Source organism: Sylvia atricapilla, chromosome 2 (assembly GCF_009819655.1).
Source record: "Sylvia atricapilla isolate bSylAtr1 chromosome 2, bSylAtr1.pri, whole genome shotgun sequence".
Lineage (NCBI taxonomy): Eukaryota > Metazoa > Chordata > Aves > Passeriformes > Sylviidae > Sylvia > Sylvia atricapilla.
In genome coordinates this window covers 69185320-69204469 of record NC_089141.1, presented here as the reverse complement: position 1 = coordinate 69204469, position 19150 = coordinate 69185320, and the positions used below count along the sequence as shown (strand labels likewise).

At 38.1% G+C, this 19150-nt stretch overlaps 1 protein-coding gene and 1 long non-coding RNA gene across 3 annotated transcripts in view; one reads left to right on the top strand and one right to left on the bottom strand.

The window, feature by feature from the left end:
* LOC136357837 (uncharacterized) overlaps window positions 1-19150 on the bottom strand; it is a 604229-nt gene that overhangs the window by 22686 nt on the left and 562393 nt on the right. The gene's annotated exons all lie outside the window — the stretch shown is intronic.
* Window positions 212-19150, top strand: part of SLITRK1 (SLIT and NTRK like family member 1) — a 497090-nt gene continuing 478151 nt past the window's right edge. The window contains exon 1 of the mRNA XM_066313436.1: window positions 212-3357. Coding sequence (XP_066169533.1) covers window positions 667-2745 — 2079 coding nt within the window. The 5' untranslated portion in view covers window positions 212-666 and the 3' untranslated portion in view covers window positions 2746-3357. The remainder of the gene's footprint in view (window positions 3358-19150) is intronic.

The window sequence follows — 19150 nt, the reverse complement described above, 5'->3', positions numbered from 1 at the left end:
AGCGGGGGCAGGCGCGGCGCAGCGCCGGCGGCTCGGCGGGCAGCGCCTAGGCTGGGGCGGGCGCTTTCAGCACCGCGGCGCTGGACAGCGCCCGGCGGGCGGCGGGCGAGGAGCGCGGCTCCGCCGCCGAGCGGCAAGGTCAGTCCGCCGGAGCCGCGCAGCGCGCAGCCTCCGCGGCCAGCGCCGCGCTCCCGCCCGCGCCTCCCTAACATGCAGCGGCGGCCGGGGGCCAGCAGCACGGTGCCGGTGAGCCAGCCCGGCCGGCAGATCTCCACTTAGCTGCCCGGCAGGCGTCGGGGAGGGCGAGCGAGGAGGGGGAATTTTTTTCCTTCTACTTTTTTTTTTTCTTTTTTTTTTTTTTTTTTTTTTTTCTTTTCTTTTTTGCCTGCCTTGCAGTACGTGCCTGGATAGTTTGTGGATATAATTACTGACTGGAATCTGGGCTGTTGCAGTTGTGCGTGGGGGGGAGAGAGGAGAAAAGAAAGCATCCCCCCCTCCGCCGACCCTCCCTGCTCCCCCACACATTTTTTATTTTTTTTTTTTCTCCCCCTTTTGCTGGTGGTTCGGACATTTAATGTATTGAATGAACTGGAATTGCTTTCCGTGTGAGGAGGATGGTTGCTGTTACTTTGTGATGAGATCGGGAATGAATTGCTCGGTTTAAAAATGCTGCTTTGGATTCTGTTGCTGGAGACGTCTCTTTGTTTTGCTGCTGGAAACGTTACAGGGGACGTTTGCAAAGAGAAGATCTGTGCCTGCAACGAGATAGAAGGGGATTTGCACGTAGACTGTGAGAAAAAGGGATTTACCAGCCTGCAACATTTCACCGCCCCTACTTCCCAATTTTACCATTTATTCCTGCATGGCAATTCCCTGACTCGACTTTTCCCTAATGAGTTTGCTAACTTTTACAATGCGGTCAGTTTGCACATGGAAAACAATGGTTTGCATGAGATTGTTCCTGGGGCTTTCCTTGGGCTGCAGCTGGTGAAACGCTTGCATATAAACAACAACAAGATCAAATCGTTCAGGAAGCAGACTTTCCTGGGGCTGGACGATCTGGAATACCTCCAGGCAGATTTTAATCTGTTGCGGGATATTGACCCAGGAGCATTTAGGGACTTAAACAAGCTAGAGGTGCTGATTTTAAATGACAATCTCATCAGCACCTTGCCCCCCAACGTGTTTCAGTATGTGCCGATCACCCACCTCGACCTCCGGGGAAACCGTCTTAAAACCTTGCCTTATGAGGAGGTCCTGGAGCAGATCCCAGGCATTGCTGAAATCCTGCTAGAGGATAACCCTTGGGACTGCACTTGCGATCTGCTGTCGTTGAAAGAATGGCTGGAAAACATACCTAAAAACGCTTTGATCGGCAGAGTGATTTGTGAAGCTCCCACTAGGTTGCAGGGCAAAGATTTAAATGAGACCACAGAGCAGGAGCTGTGTAAAAAGAACAGAGTAGATTCCAGCCTAGCTGCTCCCCCTGCCGAAGAAGAAACCTGCGATCCTGGTCCCATTCCAACCCCCTTTAAAATACAAGGCAAAGAAGACCCTGCCACGCCAGGATCTGCTCCAAATGGAGGTACAAAGATTCCTGTCAACTGGCAAATCAAGACCAAACCCACTGCTGCCGTGTCGACAGTGAGTGCGAAGAGCAAGCTACCGGCTACCTTTTCCTGCCCGCACATCTGCAGCTGTGATCAGATCCCTGGCTCAGGTTTAAAGGTTAACTGCAATGATAGGAATGTGAGCAGCTTGGTGGATTTGAAGCCCAAGCCATCCAATGTGCAGGAGTTGTTTCTGAGAGACAACAAAATACACACCATCAGGAAATCCCACTTTCTGGATTACCGAAAACTTAATTTACTCGATCTGGGCAACAACAACATTGCCACCGTTGAGAACAACACCTTCAAGAACCTCTTTGATCTCCGATGGCTCTACATGGATAGCAACTACTTAGACACCCTGTCCCGGGAGAAATTTGCTGGGCTGCAAAACCTGGAATATCTGAATGTGGAGTTTAATGGGATCCAGATGATCATGCCTGGCACCTTCAATGCGATGCCCAAACTGAGAGTCCTCATCCTCAACAACAATCTGCTGAGATCTCTCCCAGTAGATGTGTTCGCTGGGGTCTCGCTTTCCAAGCTGAGCATACACAACAATTATTTCATGTACCTCCCTGTGGCGGGAGTGCTGGACCAGCTCACCTCCATCACCCAGATCGACCTGCACGGCAACCCATGGGACTGTACTTGCCCTATCGTGCCTTTCAAACAGTGGGCGGAGATGCTGCGCCCCAAGGTGATTATGAGTGACCTGAGGTGTGAGTCTCCAGAAGATTTCTTCAAGGAGGATTTTGAGTCTCTCTCCAATGATGTGATTTGCCCTCAGTTAAAAATATCACCCACATTAACTTCTACTAACAAAAACAGCACCGGGTTGACAGAGACAGGTACTCACTCCAACTCATACTTGGAGACCAGCCGGGTCTCTATTTCGGTGCTAGTGCCAGGGCTTCTGCTGGTTTTTGTGACCTCTGCCTTCACAGTGGTTGGCATGCTGGTTTTCATCCTGAGGAACAGAAAACGGTCCAAGAGGAGGGACGCCAACTCCTCTGCATCTGAAATCAACTCCTTGCAGACGGTCTGCGACTCGTCCTACTGGCACAACGGGCCCTACAGCGCCGACGGGGCCCACAGGGTGTACGACTGCGGCTCCCACTCCCTGTCGGACTGAGGCGGCGGGCGGGGCGGAGGCGGCAGCCACCCGGGACCGGCCCTTAACGCACCGGCCGGGGGCAGCTCTGCACCTCCGCGGCTACCTTTTGTGAGAAGCGAAAGACACAGACACACGCACGCCCTTCCTCACGACCCCCATAGCAAGCGCCGAGGCCCAGCGGGCGGCGAGGGGAGCCCGGCGCCGGAGCGCATCCCTGCAGAGCCGCGCAGCCTGGCGCGGTGCGCGCATCCCCCGCCCGTGCGCGGCCGGGGCACTAACAGACAGACGAGGAGCAGCTTCCTTCAGCTCCGGCAGGGCGAAACACGGCTCCTGGTTTTTTTGGGCTTTTGTTCAGTTGTGTTGGGGTTTGATTTGCTTTTTTGCTCTCTTCACTTGTGGACCGACCCCTTTTCAGGAGGCCGGGAAAACGAGGGGAGCAGACGACTGGTATTGGCCTCCTCCTGACAGCAAAGCAGGAGTGGAAAGTTGCACGAAGGCATGAATGTAATGTAAATAAATGACTCCGACTCAGACACAAACAGACAAATGGACAAAAAAAAAAAAAAAAAAAAAAAAAAAAGAAAAAAAAAAAAAAAAAAAGAAAAAGAAAAAAAAAGGAAAAAAAAAAAAGTGCTGCATGGCTCGCATGGATACAACGCACCCCAGAGATGCTCCAGCCCCCGACTGGAAGCAGCGTCTAGTTCACACCATCATTCATCCCTTTTACCTGATAAGTCCCTTCGTATCAAACCTTCTATATACGAAATACAGTATAATAATAAAAAGTGCCATTTTGCCAGGGTTTTTTTTTTTTTATTTTTTGTATGTGATCAATAGGCAGTAGAGATCGTACTTTTACCGTGGAAAAAAATGTAAAGATTTTATTTAAGATATAGTTGCATGAATATTCTCATTGGATTTTTTTTTATTTTTATTTTTATGTCTAGGTGGGAATTACTTTGCTGAGAGAGATTTGCTTTGTTGGTAATAGGTTGTGTTTCATTCTTTGGGGGAGGTGGGGAGGGTAGGCTTTGGTTTTGTTTTCTCTCTCTTCTTTTTCAATATACATAATCAGTATTGCCTTTCCATCTGAATGTAAAAAATAGTACCCTTGATTTCTATTATGGTAACAGTGTAAACATAGCAGAAAAAAAAAAAAATCCAAGGCAGTTAAGCATGACCAATTAATGTCACTCTAGCGCTTAGGCTGCAAAGTTTAATGGTAGAAAATTCTGTGCTGTTGTAAATCTTACTACAATTTGAGGAAAACAGAACTGAGGAAGCAAGTGAAACTTACTAATTCTATTCAAGGATTTTATGATGGCATATTTTTTCAGTATTAAAGTGAAAATGTTTTCAACTCTGGGTCCTTACCATTTTTCCAGCATCCAGTTCTTGCAAAACGGGTTACTTGGGTTTAGGGGACAGAGCCTCCTTTCAGTGCTCAGTGTGTGTTTCTCTCCCTCCCTCCCTTTCTGTCCCTCCCTTCCTCTTTCTCATTCATTCACAGGCAGAGGCACAAACACCCTTCCTTCCCCCCTTTCCCAATGTAAATAACACACAGAAGTTTCCTGCCTGCTGCCTCCTCCCCTCTCCCTCCTTTCCCTGGCTTTTTTTTTTTTTTTTTTTTTTTTTTTTTTTTTTTTTTTTTTTAACGAGGCAGTGAATCCCTTTATTAATATTGTGAATCTCATGCTGCTGCCGCTGCTGTCACCGCCTTTGCTGCACGCACTGCAGATATATTAGGGATGTTAGTGGGAATTTGCTTTAAGTGCCTCTGCCCAGCTTGGTCTCATTAAGCTGGAGCCGAATTTCCGCGGCCAGAATTCCCGCCCGGGAGCAGCTTGCCCCGTGGGGCAGCTGCGGGCAGCCGGGCTCCAGCAGCTGCCGCCACTGGGAAAAATGAATTACCGCGCAGAGATTTTCCCGTTCCTGCACTGGGTACCTCCACCCTTTGATATTAAAAGCTGAAAAAACCACGGCGCAGTGCTGCAGTTGGACTTCAGGCAGCTCGCCTTTGATCCCGTTCCTGTACGGGAAAGTGCCCCTAAATTCAGTCAAACCTGTAAAGGCGAAAGTCTCTGCAAATCACTTGTAACTCACAGCTCAAGTCCCAGTGGAGACATGGAGAATTTCAGTCACGTTGCTTCTGGCTTTCTTCAGGCAGACAATCCTTTTAAAGAGTAAAACACCGTAAGGGACTTGCTAAACTTCAAACACTGATTTGGTTTGCTTTATAGAAAATTCCCACCTTTGGGATCCGAGAGGAGAAAACAGGCATACGTACACGTTGCAATAGGTACGCTCTTGAAAGTGAGGCAGAAGCCTGATTCAAGGTATCCATGAAGAATTAAACATGGGGAATACATAATTCCTCCAAAACCTTTTATCATTGTGGAAAAATCTGCAGTCTCCTAGAAAATACCTTGAAGTTTGGTTGTGCAGCTCTGAAAATGGTGTGGCCTGCTTAACTAAACAAACCATTCCTATTTCAAGGTCCCTTCTTTATTGCACCTTGCTGCTTCTTTGGACAGATTGTTCTGCCAGGACACTGTGTTAGACAAAGTGATGGCAGTAGAGGCACTACTTTGCCATCGTGCAATCCAGTGTTAAATAGTTTGAGAAGAAAAAACAAACACACTTACACATGGGCTGGTATTTCTGTCCTTAGGAGGCCATAAAATGTAACTTAGTCCTAAGTAAGCTGTTTAGGTATAAGCTAGTGCACCCTTAGAAGACTACCTAGGTCTAGCTGCCTTCTTCATGATATTGCAGTGGTAAAATTGAGTAACTGAGAAAATTAGGAATACATCCTATGCTAAAAAGTATAGTAATTATAACATTAGAAGCACTGTAACAGAAGTCAAGATAAAACACGCAATAAATTAAAATGTCTAGTCACTGACTGAGATCAGACATGAATGCATTCCAGAGAATATAATGCTAAATGTGTAATTTTAATTTGTTGTCACTGAAAAGTAGCATAAAGTTGCAAAACTGCAAAATTGCTCATTTAGCTTCCTAAAAGTGCTAGTTCGTTGGCCTACCTAAATAGAAATATTAATTCAATTGAAATGTTGAAGACATGTATTTATCACCCTTTTTCTAGGTTGTGGGGAAATGACAAAATGGAATTTTCTATATAATTTTCTGATTTTAACATTCACAGAATTCTTTCTTCTGTCTTGCAGACACTTGCCCTTAAGACATATATAGATCACCCAACCCTATGATGTAATAATTACCAGGCCTTGATTACAATGCTTATCTTATTTACATGTTTACCACTTCAATGACTATTTTTATTAAACAAAACACTCAACAAAAAAGAAACATAAGAGAATGAAAAGGGATTATTGAGGATGCTTTGAAGAGGAGTGAAGTGCAAATATATTAAATATGTTCTGTTTGCTGCATTAACAACAATAACCAAGAAGTAAATTTTCTATTTGCAGGTAAAGACTGTCATGATACTATTTCTAACATTGGAAGCTTATACAGTATCTATGCTGTGTCAAAATGGGCATATTTTTTCCTGCTAACTTTAGAATCTTGTAACTTCAAACATAGTATATATCACATTAAGTTACTTATTGCTTAATCATTTCAGCAAAGACATTTCTGTTCTTTGAGAAAAGGCAGAAAAGGAAGAGATATATTACTTAGTTTGTTTAAAAAGGGTTGTTTGTGGTTTGTTTTTGTTTCTGCAAACACTTCAACTAAGAATAGCCTAGAATTTAAACTGTTGCCATAGAAATCTATGCCTTTATACATGGTAGCCTCCTGCATGCCATTGCAGAAGAGTGAATGCAATTCTAGAAGTAACCTGATAAAATTTTAAATTCATACCCAGGGTGATGTGTGTCATTTTGAGAAAAAAAGGTCCTGTTGGAACTGTATAGAAATGTGTTATTATGTTGCTTTACTAAATGTATTGGCTATGTCAGGTTATTTTATAACTTCAATACAGTTGCATCAAAAATAGTTTCACATCTGCTTGCAAACTAAATGATGTAATCTTTGAGGAGGTTTATTGTTTGGTGTGAGTTAGATTTTTTCCTTAGTGCTTTTTTTTTTTTTTCTTTTTTTTTTTTTTTTTTTTAGAAAGAGTGGGGGCAGATATTATCTGATGTAGAACAAAAAGTTTTGGATACTAGCCTTACTCAGGTAGAAAAGCCATGAACTACACAAAGTGAACATTTCACAGTTTTTTAAGCTGGTGGCAAAACTCATTAGGATGAAATTAGGATGAAAATTAAAGCAGAAAGAGGCTGAAAAATACTCATCCTGCCCCACAGAATAATTTCTACCTTCCACTATTCATGAAACGATTTGTAGGTTTCACAAACATGAAAGTTTCCCAAAGACAAGTAGATCTTAGTAAAGTGAAAAACTTTTTCAATTTGTATTTTTGTCAGTGGTTCCTTAAATTACAAGAGACAATGGGAATTTGTTTGAAATTAAATTAAAACCTTTAAATTGCTCTTTCTTTTCTGTGTAACCTTCTCCAATTCAAGGCTTCATCTGGGTGGCTTTCTTGGAAAATTATGCTAAAGATATAGCCAAATCTTTAAGATTTTTTTTATATATATATTTGGAGTTTGAATCTGCATGGCAGTTGTTTTATTCTATACTTTATAATTTTTCGTACTATTTGACTCAGTCAGAGAGAATTTAGCTACATTTTTATTCACATGTAATCAAAAATGGATCCTCTTAGATGTTAAAGGATCTCATTAGGTAGATCCTTCATGTATTTATGTTCTGTGTCCTGTATTTATGTTCCCACAGACAAATACAAATAAGATGGGAAGTAGGACAATTTCTGTGGCTGAATATTATTCAATGTGCTTGTGCAGTTCAAATTTGTGGGATTTTTTTTGGCATATGGAATAAAAATTTCAAGGCATTAGGCAGGACTTCAGAGTATTTAACTGCTGCAGAAATGCCTTTTTTTTTGTATTTGGGAAGAAGTCAGAGGGTGAAGAATTAATAGGTTGTGTTGATGAGATATGGTTGTCTTAAGAACATGCAGATATTTCTGTTATCTCTTCTAAATTATCAGTCTAACTACATTAGAAGTATGGACACAATCAATCAAAATCACAAGAATCAATATGTTTTACTCAGTTTTCTCCGGAGGAATATTAGCACTGGAGAAAATGTGGACTAAAAATGTTGCAAACATTATATTAAACTACATTCATTGTGATTATGTTTAACCATGTTACCTTAATGGATTAGCTTGTAACAGAAGGTGATATTTAACATATTATCTGTGAGTTTCAGAAACTTTCATAATTTTATCTTTTTGGGTTAAGAAATATAAGTGAGATTCCTCAGTATTACTTCTCCAAGATTAATTACCAGGTCAATGGACATATTGTCATGCTGAATGATTCCATTTGCTAGTTAAAGTTCCTGAATCAATTTTTGTGAATACTTCCTACATACAATCTTCAGTCATGTGAGAGAGGAACAAAGTCACCAGAAAGTCCCCAGGAATAGTCTCTTCCATCAAACACTTGAAGACTAAGATGAAAATTCATAGTAAAGAATGGACAGAAAAAGCCCATTGTAGAACACTCTTAGCTGACTCTAGGTGAATGACTGCTTAAACTACCATTATTTATTGGTATAAGTGGCACAAAGTGCCCCTGGCAGAAAGCACTGGCTCCACAGAAATATTGGTACGCTCAGAATTCCTCAATACTTCTCCCTTTCTATTAGGTAGTCAGATTGATTCCCCTCAGCAACTTCCCAGCTAAGCCACTGGAACAAATTCTCTTAGCTATTAATGAATTTTGGTGATGTCATGAGCATTCAGACAGACCCCTTAAGCTTTGGTCTCAAAGCATGTCTAACCATGGGTTGTCATATTTGATTTGTATTACTTTATTCCATTGCTGAATCAACGGCATCTCTTGCAAATGAGAATTTTAGCAAACAGGACACACTAAAACGTGACTTGAGGAAAACAAAGGAATGTGAAGATAATGGTTCTTTTTACTTTAAATGAGGTTTGAAATAGTAAAGATGGGCTGGTACAATATAGAACATCTATGAAGAAATTAAGAAGCAGTATAGTGCAGTAGAAAAAAAATAGGGTATATGACTCATTTTCTGGATTACTCTCTGACCTGGAATTAGGTGGCATCTTTCTCACCTAGTTTGATGGGTTTGAATGAACTGCCCTAACAGTCAGTAGCGCCCTAAAAGGTGTCCAGGAGTATCTGAGGTGTGTGCATGAGACTGACAGACATAAAATGAGAACTAGGGCACACTCAAATATTTCTGGAGTGGCACCTGGACTCTGGGATACATTAGGGCACCTGAAATAGGAGTAGACACCCATGTGGGAAAAACTGAATTGAATTCTTGATCTACCCTGAGAGCCTGTTGTGTTGGTTCACTTGATGAACATAATTTGAAAAATCTTGATTCAAATATTTTGAGATACCTTGGTGTCTGAGGTGCTGACAGAAAAGACTCAAGGCTTGTAAGAACATGTGATCAGCTGGGGCCCAGGCAAGATACTTTAAGATATGACAAAGGCACTGCATGTCTATGAGGAGTAGTTCAATGAGCTAAATGTAGCTCAGTTACATACATCTGTATGTATGTACATTATCTGCAGATAATTAAATGCATTTGAGAGTTAAACTAAACTCTTAAAACTACAATAAGTAAATTGTATCAGAGATGGTTTGCTGAGACAAGACAATTTTTCAAGGATAACCATTGTTTTCAGAGGTATCAATAGAGACCACATACATACCACACACTCTTTCCATCTGTTTTCCTAACTTGGATTTTATTTTTGTCTTTCAAATTGCTAGTTCTTTGACTTTGGGATTACATCCTAATGGTTGCTTTTGGATGGGACATCTATTTTAGCCAGTGCCATTAGAAATTGCTATAGTATATAATAGCTATAATAGTAACCTCATAAAGTAATGTAGGGCTCAAGAAGTAAAAATGTAACAACAACAACAACAAAATCCTGACAATTATTGCTGATACCATAATAATAAATAACATGTTCTTGGGTCAAGCTTGAAATATAAATGAGAAATACAATACTCCAGGGTTGTAGTCATTATTGAACTCATTAAGCTCATCACAATGAAAGATAAATGCTACAAATGGATGAGAAAATGCAGTGGAAAGTGTTTCAGAAAAAAGAAAGTCTGGTTTATGAAAATAGAGTGCAAAACAGTTAAGTGGGTTGTCACAGGAGATTTGAAAAAGGAAAAATATAATTTAATTATGGACACACAGTAACAACTTATTCACATGAGAGATCTTTAAGGGAAGACAGATGGTAGGAAAGATTTAAGTGCAGGATGTAGAATATGTAGCTAGACTCTAGAGACTATTGCTCAATTGCCCAGATAAAAAATGGCACAACAAAGTTGGCAGTATTGTGTACTGGGCACTTTACAAGCAATATGGACTTCTGGACAGAAGTGCCAGAACCTAGCCCGGGCACAAGTGGGAAGAATGAGAGTACGAGACAGTATGAGATTTTTTTCCACTGTTGTGATTTGGAAAGCAAAGGTTTCAAAAGGAGTTTGTTTATAAAGTTTGGTTTTTGAGGTGTCTTTGTTGTGGAGTTGTCTCTCTCTTAGTTAGCTTGTTAAGGAAATATTGACAAATGGGGTGGTGAAGATCATGGTAGTTGAAAAACATGTGTGTATGAAATTATTATCCTTGCCTGGAAGCATTCCTCAGTACACTAGGTCAATGAATATGTCTAAATCACCAAAATAAAAGCAATTTTCTAGATTTTGAGGTACATTTTCACTGTTGCAAAAACCTAAGATCCCTACCAGAAATTGTGTTCTGCCCAATGATATTGTATTCTGCCTTATGATATGTGGCAGGAAATAATAATATTAATACAATAAAAAAATAATGAAGGTACTTTTTACATTTAAGGGGTTTCAGCTTGGGGTGTGGTTTGTTTGTTTGTTTGTTTTCTCTCTGCCTTTTAATTTTTTTGTATTGTATATATATATATATATATATGTATGTATGTATGTATTTTGTATATATATATATATATGAACAGGATGCAGAAACAAAACGTGACAGTGTAAGAATTAACAAAAAGAAAGCACTAGATACAGTGTTAGGTTCTGCAGATTTGCTGAAATTATTCAGACAGAAGAACTGCCGGTCTGAGCAGCAGGGTGAAAGATGTTATTGACATTGGCTAAGAGTGCTCATGGGAAAAAAAAAGCTCACACATTTTTGAAAGGTCTTTCTATGACTGTGCTGCTATTAATGAAATATGATCTTAACTAACTAGAATTTTAGTATAAGACAATACTCCTCTGCAACTACATAAATTAGAATGTATATTTAGAGTAATGATTAGAACTGTTGATTTGGCAATAAGACAATATTAAAATTTGGCTGAGAAGGAAGTTGTTCTTATTACAGGTCCATGAATTACTGTCTGCTCAAGCTTATTAGCTCAGCTGCAGTCATGTATATTAAATTAAGACCATTTTTCCTTTGAACAATTTCATAGCATTCATAAGTTCCAATCTGAATAATAAATTCAAGGATTCTTAGCTGTATTTGTACTTTACCTGAGCATGTCCATTATGTTTCATGGATGAATTAGGAATGGATAGTGAAGAAAAGAATAATAATGAGGTTTAGAAACACATTATGTATTTTAAAAGATCCGTTCTGATTAGAAATGTTACATCATTTCAGATGTAACAAGCAGAGTTCTGATCAGATAATGTATTACACTTGATTTACATGGATCTTATATCTATAGATCGTTTTGTGAAAGCAATACATTTCTCATTATGAAACAAAAATCTTTGGGTAAAGACATTTAGTAAAGAATGCTCACTTTAAGAATGGCTGATGCTACTAGTATTAATGGAACCATAATAACATCTAATATGTTAAGGAAAGTAAATGGAAATTATTAAGATACATGTTTCATTATAACATATATTTTTGTAGGCCAAATGCCATTCACTGTAAGTTTCTGTAGTTTTCAGTGAATTACTACTGTTTTTCCAAATGTCAGGGTTTACTAAAATAGAAAAAAAAATTGCTCTTGTAGAGAGAACAAAAAGCAGTTACAAATCCCTCTTCTCCCTGGATTTATGAGGAATCAATGCAGAATCAAATTTTCAAATAATAGTGAAAGAAGAATAAACCATAATTGTGTGACAAAAGTCCTTTCATACCAGACTGAGTGCACCATAATTCTTTGACTGGAGCAGGATTATTTATTATGCTAAACTAACAAAACCAGACTGTGAGTAAACTCAAACACTGAAACTATAATCCATATTAGATAATCCATAATGGAGAATTCCTACTGAATAACTGTTCTATCATAACAGCTCTTTTTAATAGTCATCAAGTAGCTCTGTCCAAGACGAAAATTGCTACAGGAGGGACAAGCCCTTGGCAATGTGAACATGAGCCAATTTGTACTTGGAAGTTGAACCTATAATTTAATTCTGTGGGTTTTTTTTTTTTTTTTTTTTCCATTCTCATTTAGAAGTGTGAATATCCACAGTCTATCTCCTGTGGTCTCAGCATTTGGGCCAGAGATTTACAGATGGGCTTAAAAATTGTAGCTTTTGTTGTTTTTATTGTTGTATTTCTTTCTGTTTTATTCAGTTTATTATGCAATTCCTTCTCAGAAATCCTGTTGAATTTCTAGAACGACCTTAAATCTCCCCACCTTTCCCTCTGACTGACATTAGACAAGCAGACTAGAATACAGCAATGAGAAATTTTATTTCATGCAATATTTTTGTTTTCTCTGTGTGTACAAATACTCTGTGTTAAACTACTAGAATGGTTTGTTGCCTTAATTTAAATTGCAGCAGTTATGAACAATGGCGTTCGTCTTTTTTGAACTTAGGCAGATGTTTGAAGCTGGATTCTAAAAAGGGTTTCAATATCATTTGAGATGTACATGCTTAGGTGGAATTCAAGGCATCCTGGGATACCTGAGATATCTGTCCAGGGTTAACACGCTTTCTATTCTGACCTGGCAGCTGGAATTCAGGCAAGACGCTTTAGGATACCTTAAGTGTTACAGATGATTACATTAAAGCCTTTTCAGTGTTCCCTAGCTGAAACGTAACAGCTGTATTGTGAGCCCATGAATTTACACATCACAGTCCGTAACTGAATTGCAGCTTCTAAGGTCGGGTGAGTTAAATCACAGCTAAGCTATTTGACTTTTATATTGCTAGAGATAAGTTTGAAGAATCTCACATTTTTGAATAACATCCTCAGGTTGGAACTTTTAAAAATAAGAACACACATATAAAAGAAGGCAGCCAAAGAGAATCCTTCAAACATTTTTTCTGAAGTCAAACCACATTTTATTAAAAGCAAACCAGAAAATTATAGACAATACACACAATTTATAATTTTTAATGTTTGCTTTTATATTGGGACACAGACAGATATACATCAGCTTTTAAATTTTTACACCATATTAACATTGGCTCTTACATTACTTCAAATCAAAAAGTAGGATAATATCCTAATAGCAACCATGGCAATAATAAAAAATGAGGCACTTTTTTGGTTTGTGGTGTTGGTTTGGGTTTTTTTGCCTTTTTTTTTTCCCCCTGCTCCCCAAGAGTGATTCTCTATTGGTTTCAGGACATCCTTAATTTAGTATCGTGGAAATAGATCAGAATAAAACAAAGAATATAAGCCGATTTACTTTCAAAATATCATGGTACATAAATTATGAAATAAAATAAAAATATATGCAATTTTGTCTCAAATAAGCATGCAATTTTTTGTTTTACTAATGTCAGTCCAAAAAAAACCCATACCATAAATACAGGAGTAAGATGAAAAGAATCAAATCCAGCTCCTTCTTAGAAAAGTATCCTTATCCATTAATTCAATTGTGACTGAAAGTTAGAAGCCATGGACTTTGCTGCAGTATCTGAGTTTGTAGAATGAGTCTAGTTCTAGTTAGAATCCATAAAGCACACAGATCAATATAACCACAACTGACACTAATTGACAAGCCTAATTGACAGTATTAAGGCAGAGGCCAAGAAACCAAATCCTAACACTTCCTTTCTTCTCCCTTCCCTCACTATGGTGCAAGGGTTCTGACAAAAGTTCTAACTTTCTGAAAACATGGGTTATATTAATCAGGTAAATAGATATACCTATTAATATTTTTTTTTCTTCATTCATTTGTGAAGATGAATTTCAGTGTACTCATTCTGCTGAAATTCTCAAGCTGCAGTGTAGAGTTCTTGTGCTGAACAAGTAATCTTTGACTTTCTGTACAGTCAGTGGGGAGAAATGGGAACTGTTCAGGTTCATGTGACATTTTGGGATGGAAAGAACATTTCAGCTGTAGACATAGACACCAAATTTAGCTAACTAAATATTATCATATGGTTGTAAACTGTTGTGTCTAAACTTTTATTACAGTCCTCATCAAAGGAACAGACAGTAAAAAGAATAGAGGGTAGGGAACAGAGAATAGAGAATAGAAAATATGGAATAGAGAATAGATAACAGAAAGGTTCTCAAATCAATTTGAACAGAACTTAACATAAAACCCAACTTTTAAATGAAATATCATTTTGGGTTTCCTGGGTATCCAACATGGCCTCTAGCTACCACTTGAGAAGCTTATAGTTATTTTACAGGTCTTGGTTCATGTCTGTGAACTCCATAAGTGTCCTGGTTGTCTGAGATATCCTAAGACATCTCAAACCAGCTGTTTATGCTTTGGCCAAGATTAAGCTTTTCACTGACTGTATGTGGAGTTTAGGTCCTTGGTTCACGTTTGGACACCTATGTTTGGAAGTCTGAATCCCTAAATAAGCCTTATCCATATTTAGAAAGAGATAAAGCGTGTTTTAAAAATTTTATTTCTTTCCATTCACTCTAACAGGAATCTAGGGCACCTAGTCTAAATATATGACTGCAACCATAAACAGCTGCATTTCCTTAAATTAATTCCACACTTTGAGTCTTTGGCTTGGATCATCTATTCCTCTGCTGTAAAATAGCATAGTATCAGTGACCTACCTGAATGGAGACGGAAAGATTCAGGTATCTGAAATCTCCTTTCTTACCCCTTCTCCCAGCAGCATGGAATTCCAGAAAATACGAGCCTCATAAGACATCTGAGTTCTCAGACCCCCAGGGAATCTTCCCTCACTTCAAGGAGTCTGTCTTCCTCAAGAAATGGCCCTACTGAGCACAGACATCCTTGTTCTGGATGAATCATGGTAGAGAAGGATGTGGGATGGGAGGGGGGAAGAACATAGAAGTTTTAGCTCTTCATGTCTCTGAGATATTAAAAGCAAAAATTAATCTATGAAAGTACCTGGAAGTAGTTTCCTGTCTCAGAAAGTGCTCATATGTGCAGAAATGTAGTGTTAATTCCAAAGAAATTGTGATGGCTGATGGCTGATAATGAAAGCATTCTTTTCCTCCTTGATTGCATCCTTGTAGTATTTATTGCATAAAATTGCATATTATCCAAAAGTCCATGGTGAAGAAAAGGTTGAAAATTCCTTCTGAAACTAATATTGAAGTTATAAGAAGGATCACTAGAGATCTCAGTAGACTTGAGAGCCAATTGTTAAGAGGAGTCAAAACTAATAAAAAGTTCCTTTGCATGATTCAGAAACAAATTGTAAAATATATTTTAAGTCAAAGTCACTAGAAGTATCTTTGGATTTATAGTAATTTCTTATACGCTCTTTTATCTTCTGTCAGATTTGAAAGATTGCAACAATCAGAGTTAAAATCAGAATGAATTGGCTTAAGTTATTTAGCTTTAGAAATGCTAGTGATTGCTTTAAATAAAGTCAGTGTTGTCATTTGCCTTCTATGTCTCATGAACAAGGCTGTACAACATAACCACTATACATAATATATAAATAATGATTTGGAATAGAATTCAACACCCCAAAAGTCTGCATTGAAATGGAATTTTCGTTTGAAGAAATGTCTGAGAAGAAGAAAGCAGAATGAGGCATTTCATGCTGGATTTTTCACTACATTAGTCAGTCTGTGTGTGGCAAACAAAAACAGCTCAAGTTTTTATTCCTAATTGACTCTGATTCCTGGTAAATTATGCATATGAACATAGTTCTGTAAGCAAGTTTTAATTATTTTTCATGTTAATATAATACTTCAAACCAGATATTGTACATGACTATTATGTTCACTATCACACTATCTTTCTCATCAGATTCAGTGTGTTACTAAAAATTTCATTCAACTGCCCTATAGAACTGTAGAACAGTTTCAATTTATTTTTCCCCTTATTTCTCCATCTCTATCAAAGTAAAGTTTCAAGCTTGAGTTCTATCATATAATTTGTGTAACAAGCTATTTGCAAACAACTAGGCAGATCTCGATGCAGCTTTCTAAACCACATGTTACATTTCTACCTGTTTCCCAGTATTTTGAAATAATCATGTGGAAAACCAATTGCAACACATAGATGAGTCTTCAAAGATATGGAGGAACATTTTTACCTTGTTAACTCAACAGACCTTGGGATAATACTAATAGATTAGTGCAAAACCCAAGAGTTGCTTTATGAAATGGAAATTTTTAATTTGTTCTCAAAGTTTGATCTGGATCTGAATTTTCAGACCACATGCATAGACAGGCAAGGCTAATTCAAAAGCCATCACACTTTGGCACATGTATATAATAGAAAATCATTTCAAATAAATACAGAGTTTCAACTCAAAAGCAGTAATAAGGTTGGTAATAGAATGGAGAAACATAAATAAATGGCATTACATTAAAGCTTAAAAAATTTAAAATGAATACTTTTAAATTTGCCAGACGTTTGAAGCAGGATTTGACTTCTTCTATAATCACTTTCTTCCTACTGATCTTTACATAAGAATGTTGTTTGACATGCCTTTAGTGTATCACACATACCCCCACAGATAAGATATGGTAATCTGATTTTACTTTGATGTATAGCTCTTAAATCAAGGAGTGTGAGACGCCCTAATAGTAGAATTGACTTATGCCTATCTATGGTATTAATGAAAAAATCAGCATAAATGAGGCCTAATCAAAGTTAATACTCCAGTTGCTTGGCCCTGTTAATACCATCATCTGATATTCATGTCATATTCAAATATGCCATGTATTCAGTGCAAGCAATGCAGTAGTGATAGACAAATCTTTAACCAATAGATTCGTTTCTTAGTTAATTCCCAGTGTTGAATTACATTAAAATAATATCTAGAGCATATGTTTTGAATTAGAGCTGATAATTAGCTATGAATATTCGGGCTAGTGGAGAGAAGGGGTGTGTTCTTCAGAAACTACACTGCTTCTTCCTAGCTTGAAAACTGAATAACTGCATACAGCTAAGGATTTTTTTTTTTTTTTGTGTCAGAATTGTGAAATAAAGCAAGTAAATTAGGACTGTAATGTATGTGCCTAGCACCATTTAAGATATTTTAGGATAACTGAGAAATGTACATAGTGATGGCAGATGTTCACAAGTCTGAAGAGAACTCCATATCATTCTGGAGAAAAAGATAGAGACCTCAGATCATATTCTAGGACACCTATAATGTCACTGACCCCTATGTAAATGCACTTGAATGAGGACACACTGACACTATTATCAGTTTCTTCAAAATGCCTATCTCAAGTCCCTGAATACCAAGATCAGGACTGAGGGGAAAAGATATCTCCCATAGTAGAAAAAGGTCCAGTTTGACACCACTTGAGGAATATAAATAGACATAGGTCTCGGGGATCTGATGAGGTGCATCCCTCAGGTGTATCCTGAGGGAACTGGCTGGTGCAGTTGCCAAACCACATTACTCTTATTTTTAAAAAAAAGGGCACCAAAGAGGACCCTGACAACTACTGATCAGTTGATCTCATACCTGTGTCTGCTAAAATCATGAAGCACACATAGAGGTTATGTAGAAACACATGGAAAACAAGGACACAATTAGAGAAAGGAAAAATTGCATTTGACCAAGTAATCAGCCCTCTGTGATGGAATGACTACATCAGTGGACAAGGAAAGTGCTAGTTGTTATTCTGCCTGGACTTCTGTAAAGCCTTTGATACCCTTGTCCATAATATCCTTCACTAAATGCAGAGGTGTGGGCTTGACATATGGACTGTGAGATGGATAAGGATTTGGCTGGATGGCCATGTCCAAAGAGTTACAGTCAATGGATCAATGTCCAAGAGGAAACCAAGCAGTGTACTTAGAGGGTCCATACTGTGACCAATAAAATTTGCTGTCTTTAGCAATAATATGGACAATGGGATTGACTGAATCCTCAAGAAATTTGCAGATGACAGCAAGCTGATTGGTGTAGTTCATAAGCTTGAAGGAAGGAATGCTATCCACAGAAACCTTGAAGAACAGGTTCATGTGAACCTCATGGAAGACATCCCTGATCATGGTAAGGCAGTTGAAGTAGTGATTTTTAAAGCTCTCTTCCAACACAAAACATTCTATGTCCCTGTGTTCTAAGTTTCCTACCCAGGACTTATTATTTTAATATTAATGAGTTTATTAATTAATAATAATAATAAAAGAGTAATTATTATAAATACTAGAAATAAAAGTAATGAAAAGTAAAAAATTTATGTAAGTATGCTATTTTTAACATGCCTTATTAAATCACAAAAAACAGACATCAGAAGACAAGACAGGTAGATTATCACACAGAAAATTAGTATGTTTTTACATCATAAGAAAAATATTTTTTTAAAAAAATCAATTAATTTATTGTTTAGCTTTTGCAAAGAAAGACTGTGTTTCATCTAGTGAAATTCTTTCTTGATCATATGTTTGACTTTGAGAATGAAAACAAGGTAATAGAGTTTTAGAAGAGCTTTTACAAAATCAGCGAGATCTGTGGCACAAGAAAACAGGATGTATGCATACAGATGAAAGAGAATGGTTCCTATCCATTCACCATCAATTTAGATGGAGCAAATCTTCCACAGCATGTGGCAAACTTGTTCCAGAAGACAGAGAGTTTACAGAAATTATGTCTGTCTGCCTATCTACCTATCGTTTCCTGTTGGACACCACTAGGTACAGAGGTCTAGTCTATGCTCTTATTGCTGTTCACTGGCCATTACTCAATGCAATATGTTGGTGTATTCTAGTGTGCCATAGAAGTCCTTGAAAGGGATGTTGACAGATTTTGAATATTAAAGGGGAGAAATGAGACTATGTAAAAAAAAAAAAAAAAAAAAAATTAGCAAATCACATTGATACTTGTAGATATCGAAACCAGTTCTGCCAAGGTACCAATCTTGTGCTGAATAAACGAAAGAAGTCAGAGAAAATAATGTATTTTAGGTTTTAACCTTTATTGCACATTTATATTATTTTGTAGTTTGCATAAGTGAAAGAGTA